This window comes from Chinchilla lanigera, unplaced genomic scaffold (assembly GCF_000276665.1).
Source record: "Chinchilla lanigera isolate Chin_1 unplaced genomic scaffold, ChiLan1.0 scaffold00024, whole genome shotgun sequence".
NCBI classification, from domain to species: domain Eukaryota; kingdom Metazoa; phylum Chordata; class Mammalia; order Rodentia; family Chinchillidae; genus Chinchilla; species Chinchilla lanigera.
In genome coordinates this window covers 16,346,094-16,359,590 of record NW_004955425.1, presented here as the reverse complement: position 1 = coordinate 16,359,590, position 13,497 = coordinate 16,346,094, and the positions used below count along the sequence as shown (strand labels likewise).

The 13,497-nt window shown below is 38.8% G+C and overlaps 1 protein-coding gene across 1 annotated transcript in view; it reads left to right on the top strand.

Moving 5' to 3' along the window:
• Jmjd1c (jumonji domain containing 1C) overlaps positions 1-13,497 on the top strand; it is a 209,239-nt gene that overhangs the window by 192,962 nt on the left and 2,780 nt on the right. The window contains exons 21-25 of the mRNA XM_013514771.1: positions 332-422; positions 760-890; positions 1,272-1,394; positions 5,636-5,775; positions 6,968-7,144. Of these exons, the coding sequence (XP_013370225.1) occupies positions 332-422; positions 760-890; positions 1,272-1,394; positions 5,636-5,775; positions 6,968-7,144 (662 nt within the window). The remainder of the gene's footprint in view (positions 1-331; positions 423-759; positions 891-1,271; positions 1,395-5,635; positions 5,776-6,967; positions 7,145-13,497) is intronic.

Here is a 13,497-nt window from a genome sequence, read left to right as displayed (position 1 = left end):
TTTTTTTGGTTTTTCTCCGGTACCGGGAACCGAACTCACGACGTTGCGCTTGCCAGGCAGGCGCTTTTGCCGCTGAGCTAAATCCCCAGCCCCAAGAACAAATCTTAATATTACATGAGTACAGATAAAAATCAGTGACATGCATTAAGTACCTGTTGTACAATAATTCAATCATTTATTCATTTGCACTTTCTCTAAATATTAATGAAAATCAAAAGGTAGAAATCACATTTCTTCTTTACAACTTACATAAAAAATAAAATTTCCTAAAAAAATAAGAGAATAACAATAGTTAAATTACCTTTTTAGTAATTAACTGTATTCTTTATAGAACGGCAAAAAAACAAAAGTGGGGAAACAGTTGTTCTAAAATTGAAGGATTGCCCTTCAGGAGAAGACTTTAAGACTATGATGCCAGCAAGGTACATCTTTTGAAACTTCATTTTGACTTTTGAAGTTGAACTGAGATTATCCCTAGAGATAGGATAAGTAACTGCAGGCGTAACCTTTAGGTTTTGTTTTGTTTTGAAGTAGTGTTGTTCAGTAATGTTTAGGGAAGTACAGTAAAATTTTTAGTATCATTTCTGTGTTGTGCTTGCCAATGTGTAGTACATTAATTTAATAACTGTGAAGGAGGTCAGGGGATTTGTCACCTATTACAGGTTGTCTAATGTTTTAAACAACTTGAATATTACATATTTAGATGCACTTTAAAAATTCCAGTCTTAATAAAAACAAGACAATGTTATTATTCTTCAGATATGAAGATCTCTTAAAAAATCTGCCATTGCCGGAGTATTGTAATCCAGAAGGAAAATTCAATTTGGCCTCTCACCTGCCGGGGTTTTTTGTACGTCCTGATCTAGGACCTAGGTTGTGTAGTGCCTATGGTAAGTATGTAGTCACATTTCTCTCAGATTGTAACAAGATGGGATTTTAATAAATTTCTGTCCAAAGATAAATTGTCTAGTAGTTTTTTTAGTGTCTCTAAATGTTCTTTTGGTAAATCTATTAAAATCCTTTTTCATATGAAATAATTGTTACAAACAACCAGAATTTATTTATGTGCAAAATTTTATGTACATTTCATATTAATTTGCTTTTTGTAGTACATTTTTATAGACTAGCTTTTAGGAGCAGGATTTTTGTAACAAGAAGTCTGAAAACTCAAATTATAATTAGATTACTTTGATATTCTGATTTTAGGAGATTGTCTGATACCTTACTAGCTAATGTAATACAGCTAAGTAAAAATCTTACTTTATACACAGGTGTAGCTGCTGCTAAAGATCATGACATAGGAACAACAAATCTCCATATTGAAGTTTCTGATGTTGTAAATATTCTAGTCTATGTTGGCATAGCAAAAGGAAATGGAATTCTCTCAAAAGCAGGTAAAGAGACTAGAAGAATGGTTGTCTTAAAGTTGAATAACGGTGTGCACTAGTTTCATACAGCAAATCAGCCTCTGAGTTAACAGCAAAGATTACAAAAACAATTGCAGTGGCGGCAACAATATTCTAATCTTTTATTACTTGAAGGCAGGTGTTTTTTAACATAAAAGAAATGTAATTTTAAAAGTAAATATCCTTAAGCTGGGCATGGTGGCACATGTCTGTAATCCAAGCACTCGGGAGGCTGAGGCAGGAGGATCGCTGCAAGTTTGAGGCCAGCCTGGGCTATACCATGAGTTCAAGGCCGGCCTGAACTGCATAGTGAGACCGTGTCTTAAAAATACACGCACACATAAAAGCATATTCTTACCTGTTGCATTCCTATCGTTGTACTTATGAAAGTACATTGTTAAACTCACTGGTAAACATGTATGAAAGAAGAAAAACTAGATTTTAACAGATAATTTCAGATGTGGTTTGTGAGCACTCAGGAGGATTGCTGTGAGTTCGAGTCCGGCCTGGGCTACAAAGTGAGTTCAAGGCCAGCCTGAACTGCATAGCGAGACCCTGTCTCTAAAAGACAAATGAAAAAAAATGTATTTTCTGTTTCAAGTATTCTTGTGTTTTGTTTTGTTTTGTTTTGTTGGTTTGTTTTTTGTCCCCTCTCCCAGGATCAGAGAGAAAGGGGGCCTTTTTCCTAAGTAGAAGGGACCTGTTTAGTACATAGTTTTTATTTTCCATTCTCTGGAATTCTCTTGGAAGCCTTGCTCCATTGCATTAGATACACAGTCATAGGTCTTTATTTCATATATAGTTTTTTATTTTGCAGTATTAGGAACAGAACCCAGTGCCTCCACCCTGAGCTACTTCCCCAGCTCTCTGTATTTTTCATTTTAAAACAGGGTCTCAGGAGTTCCTCAGGTGAGAGTTGAACTTCTGATCCTCCTGCCTCTGCCTCCCAAAGTTTTGAGATCACAGGCATGCAGTGCTGCGCCCCACAAGCCATAGGTCTTTTCCTCTCCATTTGCCTCTCTTCAGACTCCAGGATCAAGGTTGTGGCTCAGTGGTAGAGCTCTTGCTTGGCATGTGGAGGCCTTGGGTTCGACCCACATACCACAAAATAAATAAGGAATAAGAGCAGACTCTATTACTTCTTTCTCTCTGACAAGTGAACTACCTTCCCTCCTAGCAAATCTTTTGCTGACTTTGTTACCTCTCTTTTGCATTTCAACTCATGTCAGTGTTATTCTTGTATCTACTTGAAATCAGTGTTCCTACTGCTTCCACTGATACAGATTTAGAAAACTGAGTTATTACCTTCTGGTCCATTTTATTTCACTCACCTCCCTCTGTAAGAGTGGTGTTGTTAATTACTACTGTAGGCAACTTTCCTGCATGGGTGCAGTGCGTGGACAGCAGAAAGGACGAGAGGCTTAATTTGGCTCATAGTTGCAGGGGATTCAGTCTGTGATCAGCTGACTCCAAGGCAGGAGCATCGTGATGGAAAGGTATGGTGGAGCACAGCTCCTGAAGTCCCAGCAGCTGGAGAGCAGAGCTGGGTGACAGCACTGGAGAGTAAGGGGTCAGGTATCAGATACAGACCCCAAGGTCATGCCTCCATGACCTGCCAGACAGGCCTGGAAGTGTGCCTTACTAATCCTCTAGACGGCACCCAACCCAGTCAGATTGGCAGGTAAGCCTAATGGTCACACAGTCCCTTTTTCAGAGTGATGCTTCTGTGGCATTCCTGCCCTGGTTCTGACACTTCATGGACAGACGTTCCTAGAGTTATGTTCTCCAGCTTTTTCTACCTCTGCGTTATTGTGAATTTCTGTACAAGCCTCTGGCCACCCTTTAGATCCCTACTCCTATATCTGGGGCTCAAAGTGGATCTGCAGTGTAGTGGATAGATAAAGAGACATAAAGATGCATTATAGTATTCACTCTGCTTGTGTACACTTGACAGTTTCTGTAGTACACAACCTGTTTCTTCTGAACTATAGAAACTTCCTGATCACTCAGCTTTCTTAACTGATATTTACTGACTATAATAGATAAACCTCTACCCCAAGGATTAGAGACACAGGCATACTTGAATTGTAATCCCAGCTCTACCAAAAGAACATGTGTGACCTTTGGTTCAGATCATTTATCCTTCCTAAGCCTGTGATGATGCAGAGTTGATTCTCTTTCCTGTAGGTGATTGTACTTCATTTAAATTGTCCCTGTAGTATCTCTACTACAATAGAGAAGTTACACTTCATTTCTCCACTGTTACTTGCTCATGTCCGTAGGTCCTAAAAATTTCTTACTTACTGATGTTCCTGTATATTCCTTATTCCCTGTTCCTTCTATAACATTTGGTCTTTCTAAGACAAATTTTGAACATTTTAAAGACTTTTCGGCTATCTATCTGAAATTGTTCTTTTGGTCACAAAGAAGGCAGTGTTTTAGGTTATACTAATAGAGTTCGGCGTGGTGGTGCATGCCTGTAATCCCAGCACTCGGGAGACTGAGGCAGGAGGATCGTTGCAAATTCGAGACTAGCCTGGGCTAGAAAGGGAGCTCAAGGCCAGCCTGAACTGCATAGTGAGACCCTGTCTCAAAAAGACAAAAAAAAAAAAAAAATAGGTTATACTAATAAAACACATGAAGAAATACTGGCCTCCTTAAAGCTTCTTCCTCTACTTACTGTGGCTCTCCTGCTTCTTTATCTTCTGCTCACATTCCTATATTTATCCTTCAGACTGTAACTCAGTACTGTCTCACCCAGGAGGTAGAAGGAAGTTTACTCCTTGTCAGTCATCCTCTTTCTTACAGTGAATCCTCCCCCTTTTTACATTTATAGAGCAGTAAAATTTAAAGGGAAAAAAATTCACTCTGTTTCTAACTTGTTAAGCAAATAATATTGTTAAAATATTAGCTATTGTTTTTCATGAGAAGATTTTGAACTCTAACCCAAAGTGATACAGTGGAAGGGTAGTCTTTTGTGGTATACATTTAATGTTGTCCTTAATTTCCTTGTCTTATCATGGATTGGGGAAAAAACTTTGTCCAGGATAACATCTGAGGACTAAACCAGTCTTTGATGTCAGGAAACATCTAATATATCCTTGTTAGGGAGGCATTGTTTGTTTTTTGACACCGGGAATTGAACTCAGGACCTTGTGCTTGCCAGGCGAGCACTGTGCTGCTGAGCTGTATTCCCTGCCCTAGGGAGGCAGAGACAGGGTCTTGCTATGTAGCCCAGGCTGGCCTCAAACTCACAGCAGTCCTCCTGCCTCAGCCTCCCAAGTGCTGGGATTACAGGCATGCACCACCACACCCAGCTTTATATATCCTTTTTGGGAGGCAGTAGCTTTCTCCTCTTGAAAAGAAAATTTATTTAAATTATGTACTTTGTGAAGTCAAGAATTTGATAAACTGAGCATGCTGTTACATGCCCCAGTCCCAGCACTAGAAATCTGGTGCAGGAAGATCATAAGCTTGAGACCACCACCCTGGGCTACATAGTTATTTCCAGGACACCCAGACACATAGCAAGATCCAATTGCAAAGAAAAGAATTGAAGAAGACCTTCCTATAGTTCCACACTTGGCGATCACAACCATAGTGGATATTTTCATTTGTACACTTCCACAATTCTTTGTGTATATACAAGTATGTATATGATTTTTAAACATTTTAGAAGTGTGGCCTAGGCCAGGGATATAGCTCAGTTATATAAGCACCTGCCTAGCAAGTGCAAGGTACTGAGTTCGATTCCCAGTATCCCCTCCCCCAAAAAAGTTAGAAGTGTGGCCTAATAATCCCTCAAAAACACAACTTCGTTTATAAAGACTTTGCATTTAGTTGCAGGTTAACCATAATAAAATGAAATTTTAAATGAATTATATGAGATTAGTAATAATCTCAACCAATAATGGTCCTAAAAATCCTTTGTACGTTATGAAACCCTGAGAGTGCAAGCCATTGTTAGGCTTGCAGCAGGTTGAAAGTTGGTCAAAGTTGAGTAGAAACTTGAGCTTTCTCTCTTGCTCCTTGGTTTGCATAAAACATACCGAAACGTTGCCCTTTCCTGTGGTGTATAGGAAACAGTGCCCCATTTGCTCTTCTAATAGTTTGGTTCTTCTTCAAGAGTAGTAATTTAGTCAAGTACTCTGCTGCTCTGATAAATCAATTTCAAAAGAATTGGCTTTCTGGTAGTCTGTGCTAACTAATTTTAAAATTTTCTGTTTTAGGAATACTTAAAAAATTTGAGGAAGAAGATTTGGATGACATTTTAAGGAAGAGATTGAAGGACTCAAGTGAAATACCTGGTGCTCTGTGGCATATTTATGCTGGAAAAGATGTAGATAAAATACGAGAATTTCTTCAGAAGGTATAATTTTGCAGATAATGTATCTGTATAAGTTGTGACTGACTTACTAATGCAGCTTCATTGGTATTCAGCAATATAAGATTTAAATATTTTGGTTAACGAAGATACAGGTTTTGTGTCAAAAGCTCCTTTTTTAGCCTGTTTCATTCTGAGGGTTTTCAGTAGCAGTTCTCAATTACTAGTGCTCCCCTGTTAGCTTATCGTAATGGACGAATGAGTTGGTGAGCCAGATAGATGTTTTTTTGGCTACTGGAAAGCAGACATTCGGAATTGCAAGATGTAAAACTTACTGTGTTTCATTTCTTTGAATCTGATTGATATTTTGGCTCTTAACCAAGGCAATAATTGTTTTACCCCACTTGGTGGCTCTGTAATATCTGACTAGACTGAAGTCTTGAACAGTCACACCTTTAGTTGTTAGACTCTGGAAGAGTTGGCACATCACCCCGAAATAATTTGTTCAAAACTTTAGTGAAAACATTTTGCAGGTTTTGTAGATTGGGGAGTTTCTTTTAAGGAATCATCATTGTTACTTATTATGTTACACTGAATCATCTTGAAAGGATTTAAATTGTTACTGTGATTAATACGAATTTAAAAACTATAATTTTGTGACCAGTCTTATCCTAAGATATCTACCAGTATTTTAATCAAAAATACAATAATGTGTGCCTTTAAACACAGATTATTTCATTGATTGGTAAAAGCGTTGCTTGAAATAGACTTTTCAAGGGTTAGAAAGTGAACCCTAAAAAGATATCTTCTTTGTACATGCCTTCAGGGGAATAAAGAAATGTTCATGAAGTCCATGCACACGAATGGCTTTGCCTTTTGGGGGAGAGGCGACCAAATTAAGCTTTTACCTTGTATTTCTGCTCTTGACCATCTGGGTTGAACTCTTGAACCAATCACACAATCGGTAAAGAAGGAAACCAGGATGGATGACAACTTTATACTGGGCGTAATGAGAACGCTGAGTATGATTAGCTCTATTAACGTTATTTCAGTTTGCTATATTGTGTTAAAATCCTTTAGTTTTCCAAGTTATTGAAGAGCATTATTTTCTTTATCAAAAATAGTGATTCTGAGAACAAAGAATTTCTTACTATAAATAAAAGAAATTTAACCAAATACGGTTTTTTTTATTTCTCCTACCTTGAGGTATATATTTTCCTTTTAATCCCTATTTCAGATTTCAAAAGAACAAGGCCTTGAAGTTCTGCCAGAACATGATCCGATACGTGACCAAAGCTGGTATGTCAACAGAAAGCTGCGCCAGCGGCTGCTGGAAGAGTATGGGGTCAGGACCTGCACCCTTGTTCAGTTCCTCGGGGATGCCGTCATTTTGCCAGCGGGAGCACTTCATCAGGTACGTGCAGACTGCTTCCTGGCACGCTTAGCAGCTGGGGAGCTCACTGTGTGAGAAACAGATGACGTTAGGAATAGACATAAATGAAAAAAGACATAAAACAAATGACCCGTACCAGTCTGCTTTTATTCCCTAAAATGTCACTGGAGTACTAGAAGAAATCTGAAATAAATACTTGGAGAGCTTAAATCATTTTACATGAACCAGATTTCCATTTTTATATTGTCTCTGGTTTAGTGAATTGAAAGCTTAATTTTTAAGACCTCTTTTAGGGCAAGTAAAGAAATACTGTATATTCATTCTCAATAGTGGGGCTTTAAAAGCAGTGAGGAGCATTAAAACTTTATATCAGCCTTTAAATTACATCTTGCCTCTCTTTAGCATGTAGTAGCCTACCTAAAGAAAGATGGTATACAATTTGTATTCCTTAAAAGCTAAAACATCTATTCTTTATTTCTGTACCTTTATATGTGGCACCTGATAGAGAGGATAGAATTTAAACTACACAGCAGATTCCAGTAGGTTGAATTGGACTAGTAACCCATATTGGCCCTTTTTAGTAATGTTTGCAGGAAATCCAAGACTCCTCCCTCAAAGCTAGTTTGCCTCAGAGTTGGCTCCACTCATCAATGAATAATGGAGATGCATCTGATACGTATTTGCTTTCTCGCATTTTATAATTGCATATGCAGACACTGATTGATTTGCATTTGTGACATTATTATGCACAAATATTTTTTAAATGATAATGGTTGATTTTTTTTTTTAGGTTGACAGATTCAGTATCAGATTTATTGTTCGTGGAGCTCAAATGACATTTATGATAGTAAAATATAAATACAACTTTTTCCTCTACCATAACTTTGTAGAAAAATATATTAATGTTAAATGTTCTCCTGTGAATTTATAACTTCAAAGATACTATACATTTATGATTCAGGTTTAATTGGGATTGACTCCACATACCATTTCTTTGCCTTCTATACTTCTCTCAGAAGGTACATAATTTGTATTCAAATTTAAATGTCCTCAAAAGAACAGTTTCTGTGAAGGGTTACTGAAAATAAGAATAATCCTTGATAATTCAAAATAGATTTCCTTGGAAGCTGGGGATTTAGCTCAGCGGCACAGCGCCTACAAGCGCGAGGTCATGAGTTTGATTCCCGGTGTGTGTGGGGGAAATAGATTTCCTTGAAAATCCTTGTTTATATGTTTGATGTGTTCGTTTGTCAGTTTTCTTAGGGTCTATATTGAAGTCATTTTTTTTTTAATTGAGGTCTAATTTCCATGTGGTAAATTTTATTTTTTTTGGTGTACACTTGTGTAAGTTTTGACAAATGCATAGTTAGGTGACAGTACAGTCGAACTCCAGGATCGTCCCATCACTCAGAAAAAGCTCTCACACTTTTATAGCCTCCCTCTCCGTCCACCCCAAGGTTCCCATAACGATGTATCTGGTTTTTGTCCTTTATAGCTTGCCTTTATGAGATTGTGACTTAATTGAAATTATATAATCTGTATCCTTTATGTCTGGCTTTTCTGAATGCATTTGAGATTCATTCATGTTGTGTGTGTATCAGTTGGTTCCTTTTCATTATTGGGTGGTGGTTTCATTGTATTAGTGTGGTATTTATATTTCCTTTTTTCTGTCTATTTGTTTATTCACCAATTAAAACACGTTTGGATTGTTTCCCATTAGGAGCACTGCTAAATAAAGCTACTCTTTGTGAGTAGCATTCACATCCAGGCTTTTGTGTGAACATAGGTTTTCGTTTTGTTAGGTAAATACCAAGTAGGCAGATTTCATGTCACGTGAGAAACGTGGTGAACTTCAAGAAACTGCCAGGCTATTCTCTAAATGGTTGTACCATTTCCTGCCCTCAAAGCAGTGTTACATGCATTTCATTTCTTCTTCCTGTCCAGTGCTTCCTACTGTCCGTGTTGTTTTTAACCCCCTCTCGTGAGTGCAGTGGCAGTACTGTGTGGTTTAATGTGTACTTTCATTATGACTTGTTGAGCATATATGTATTTGCCATCTGTTTACTTTGCTTAAATGTGAGTTCAAATATTTTGCCTTTTTAAAAATTGTTTTGAGTATTTTTTATTCAATATATAAGTCCTTTATTCAGTAATGGTTTTGTGGGTAGATTCTCCCAGTCTGCTTCTCTTTCCATTCTCTTAATGATCTCTTTCAAAGAGCAAGATTCTCCATTTTTGTGAAGTCAAGTTGGTCTTTTTTTTTCTTCTCTAGAGTACACTTCTATTTTATTGTCTATGGAATTTTTTTCTGGTCAAGTATTACAGAGTTTTTTTGCCTATGTTTCCTTCTAGAAGCTTTATGGTTTTTGGTTTTAAAATTGAGTGTATGAGTCATACTCGGTGGTGGCACGCGCCTGTAATTCCAGCGCTTGGGAGGCCGGGGCTGAAGGACAGCCGTGAGTGCGAGCAAGGCCAGCCCAGAACTGCACAGTGAGACTCTGTCTCTGCACACACACCAAAATATTAACTATGTGACCCATTTTTTTAATTAATTTTTTGTATGTGGTACACTGTATAGTTTGAGATTCAGTTTTTCACAAAGGAACATTTGGTTGTTCCAGTGCTACTTGTTGAAAAGACTGCTTTAAAGTATTTTTTTCTTTTCAAAGTGTTATACCTTCATGGAATTAAACAAATTCAGGCAGTCTAAAAGTTTTCATGCTTGAAAGCTTGCTAGGCAGTTTTAGTAGGGCAGTGCAGCTGCTGGTATATCCCGCCTGAGGAATGGTCTTCCATTGCGTGTGGCCGTCCTCCTAGCCCTAGCTCACAGCCTGGGGAGGGACGCACATGGAGCAGTGAGGGAGGGAAGGGACACCCACCTAGCCAGCGCGATCAGCCAGATCAGCCCTAGTGATCAAGGGACAACAGGTGTCACAGCCAGATCCCCCTCACATCCAAAATTATACAAATGCAGGCGGTCTAAAAAGTTTTCATGGTGAAAATTCATTCCCCTATCCTTGACCCCATTTCTTTCTCCAGAGGCAGTCATTTCACCCCACGTTCCAGACTTAAGTTCCCCTGCTCCTTCTACTTAAGGATGGGCATCAACAAGAGCCATCTTCTATTCAGTAGTGGGCACAAAGTAATCCTGTTCAAAAGTTCACATTCCACTCTGCTCAAAGCGTCATGAAGCGTCACAGGCCCCAGTCCACACTGCACCCTACTGTGCCAGCCCGGAGGCCCCCACCAGCACACACAAACATGCGCACACGCACTGGTGCAGGCACCATCTCCCTGCTCCCGTTGTCTTTCTCTGCTTTCTTCCAGCTTGTGCTCTTGTTCTGCTGTAGAACACCAGGGCAGTGCCTACCCCAAGGCCTTCGTACCTGCTAATCCTTTCGCCTAGTTTTTTTCCTCTGAGGTGTCTCTGAGACTTGCTTTTGCTTCCTCACATTTTTTTAAGGCTTCACTCAAATGTTACTGTTCAGAGATGGAGTTTGTGTCACGGAATTTGCACCTTCTCTGTTTTTCCATTGCAGCCACCACCTTCTAACTGGATTTGTACTTCACTTACATTCATTGTCTTTAACTCCCCACTAGAATGAATGTAAGCTTCATGAAGTCAGATTTGTAGAGTTCTGTTTTGGCTTTTTGTAGTGCAGAAGATTGAACTCTGGGCCTCCAATGCACTGAGCAAGTGCTCTATCTCTGAGCCATGCTCCAACCATAAGATTGGAGTTTTTCTTCGCTTCTTTCCTATGCTTAGAATAATGCAGTTAAGACAAACATTCATAAGTCTGTTTTGTGGATATATGGAAATATGTTCCTCGTTTACAACAGATTTTTGCACAAATAGATGAAAATAATTACGACTTCTTACAATTTAAATACTGTAAAGCCAGGCGTGGTGGCGCACACCTATAATCCCAGCACTTGGGAGGCTGAGGCAGGAGGATCATTGCCAGTTCGAGGCCAGCCTGGGCTACAAAGTGAGTTCAAGTCCATCCTGAACCACACAGCGAGACCCTGTCTTAAAAAGGACAAAAAGAAATAAGATGAAATAAATACTGTATTATTTGTACACACATGTAAATTTTGACTTCTTCCTATGTGTCTTCCACCTAATGCACAAAGTTTACTTAGGTTAAGGGGCTGCAGATGTAGCTCAGCGGCACAAGCACCTGCCTGACAAGCGCAAGGTCCTGAGTTCAATTCCCATTACCCACCAAAAAAAAAAGTTTACTTAGGTTGGAATCTAGCTAAATCTAATTTTTTTTTTCAGAAGAGATGTATTGTTTTGAGATGTATAGAAAATTCATAGAGATTTTAGAAAGTAAACTGCATATGTGATAAGAGGTGTTACAGCTGCATAGACTGAGGGCAGCAGCATGTATGACCTAAATTACTGCCACTAAATTACTGAGTGGTGCAAGAGAAAAACCTTAACTTCTGTGCTGTGTATCTTGACACAGAAATTGCCAGCTATAAAAATAAGGATTTTTATGTCCCCTTTCTCTGCAGACTTAAAAACTGTTGGTAAACTTGACTCAGTATGTGAAGCTATGCCTAGACAGGGCAGCTGAACCGTGACTTCCAGTACTTTACTTTGCCTCAACTTTGATATTCTGAGTGGCATTGATTGATTGATTGATTGATTGACTGATTGATTGATTCAGTTTTTTGAGATAGGGTCTCACCATGTAGTTGAGGCTGGCCTCGAATTTGGGGCAGTCCTCCTGTCTCAGCCCCAAGTGCTAGGATCACAGGCATGCACCATCAAGCCTCTTTGTTTAAACTACAATGATTTAAAACACACACACACGGGTTAGGGGTGCGTAGGTCAGTGGTAGCTCTGCCTAGTACATGTAAGGTTTTAATCTCCAGCACCACAAAAAATAAAAAGAAAATAAACTTTAATGAGCCTTGATTGCTTAATTATGTCATCATTCCTAGCTTATAATACTTTAAAGTAAAAATTCATCCGCATTTGTGTAGACCAAGTCTTTTCATCTAAGTTCTCACAAATAGCCGAATATATTTTATAGTAATCACAGTGTAAAGATTATAACCTTCCTATTTAGGAAGGTGAACGAACTACATTTTCTTAATATTGCCTATTTATGGTTACAACTTATCCTTTAAGACACGTGTAAGACAGTATCTGTTTGGAAATGGAATACAAATGATTCAGAAATGGCAGCAGAGAGGGAGAAGGGGAAGGGGAGGTTCAGTCATGTCCTACTTTAGAGCTGAGCCCTCGCCTATTCAAATTAACCCTCAAGCCTTGAAGCAAAGTGTATCAGGTAAGGGTTGTTTGGAAACATCACAGCCTCTCTAAGCATTAGTAAAAGTCACCATTTTGAAAGTCATTTTAAAACAACTATAGGCTGGGCATGATGACATAAGTTTGTTACTTTTTTTTTTTTTTTTTTTTGGTACTGGGAATTGAACTCACAACCTTGCACTTTACCAGACAGGCACTGTGCCACTGAGCTATATCCCCGGCCCGATGGCATAAGTTTGTAATCCTAGTACACAGGAGACTGAGCCAGGAGGATTGATGAATTCACAGTCAGCCAGGGCTACAAAGTGAGTTCAGGGTCAGCCTGGACTGCATAGTGAGACCCTGTCTGAAAAAGACCAAAAAAAAAAAAACCCTAAAACAAGTGTAAGCTAGTAAAGGTCAACAGAATTACCTTTTTTCACAATTACTGGAATCTAATACAAAACTTACAGCATCCAAGAGACCACTTACGAAGAAAAAGTCAACTGATGTTTTTGATGTTTAAGGAATCCGTTTTGGATACTTTCTGAGCCCTGAAATAATGGAACAAAGACTTCGGTGACCATACACAACAAAGAATACAACCTATGTGAAAAGTCTGGAAAAGTCACTGAACAATGACTGCAGCCCCAGCAATCAACCATGGCAAATCCGAAGGGGGGCAAGAACCTCGTGACCAGAATAAACACATACTGTTCAGATACCCAGTTTCCAACAGAAAGTTAAAAGGGCCCATTCAAAGGGAAGATGTACACTGGTGACAGAAATGTTCCCTGAGGAAGCCCAGACACTGGATTTACTAGACAGCTGTCGTAAATACACTCGAAGAGCTAATGGAAATTCCATGGCCTAAGACCTAAAGAAAACCAGGAAAATGATGGATGAATAAAGTGACTGTCGGGAAAGCAAGAAATTATTAAAAGGAGCCAGCTAGAAATTTTGGATTTACCAGTGATTTTAGACATACCAGAGCTAGACATAGCAAGCAACAGTACATACTAAAACTTTTGAAAGACTTACACCACAGCATGTTCTAGTAAGTAAACGACATTGAGAGAGGGCTTTTGGAGACTGTGTATGATGGTGTGAG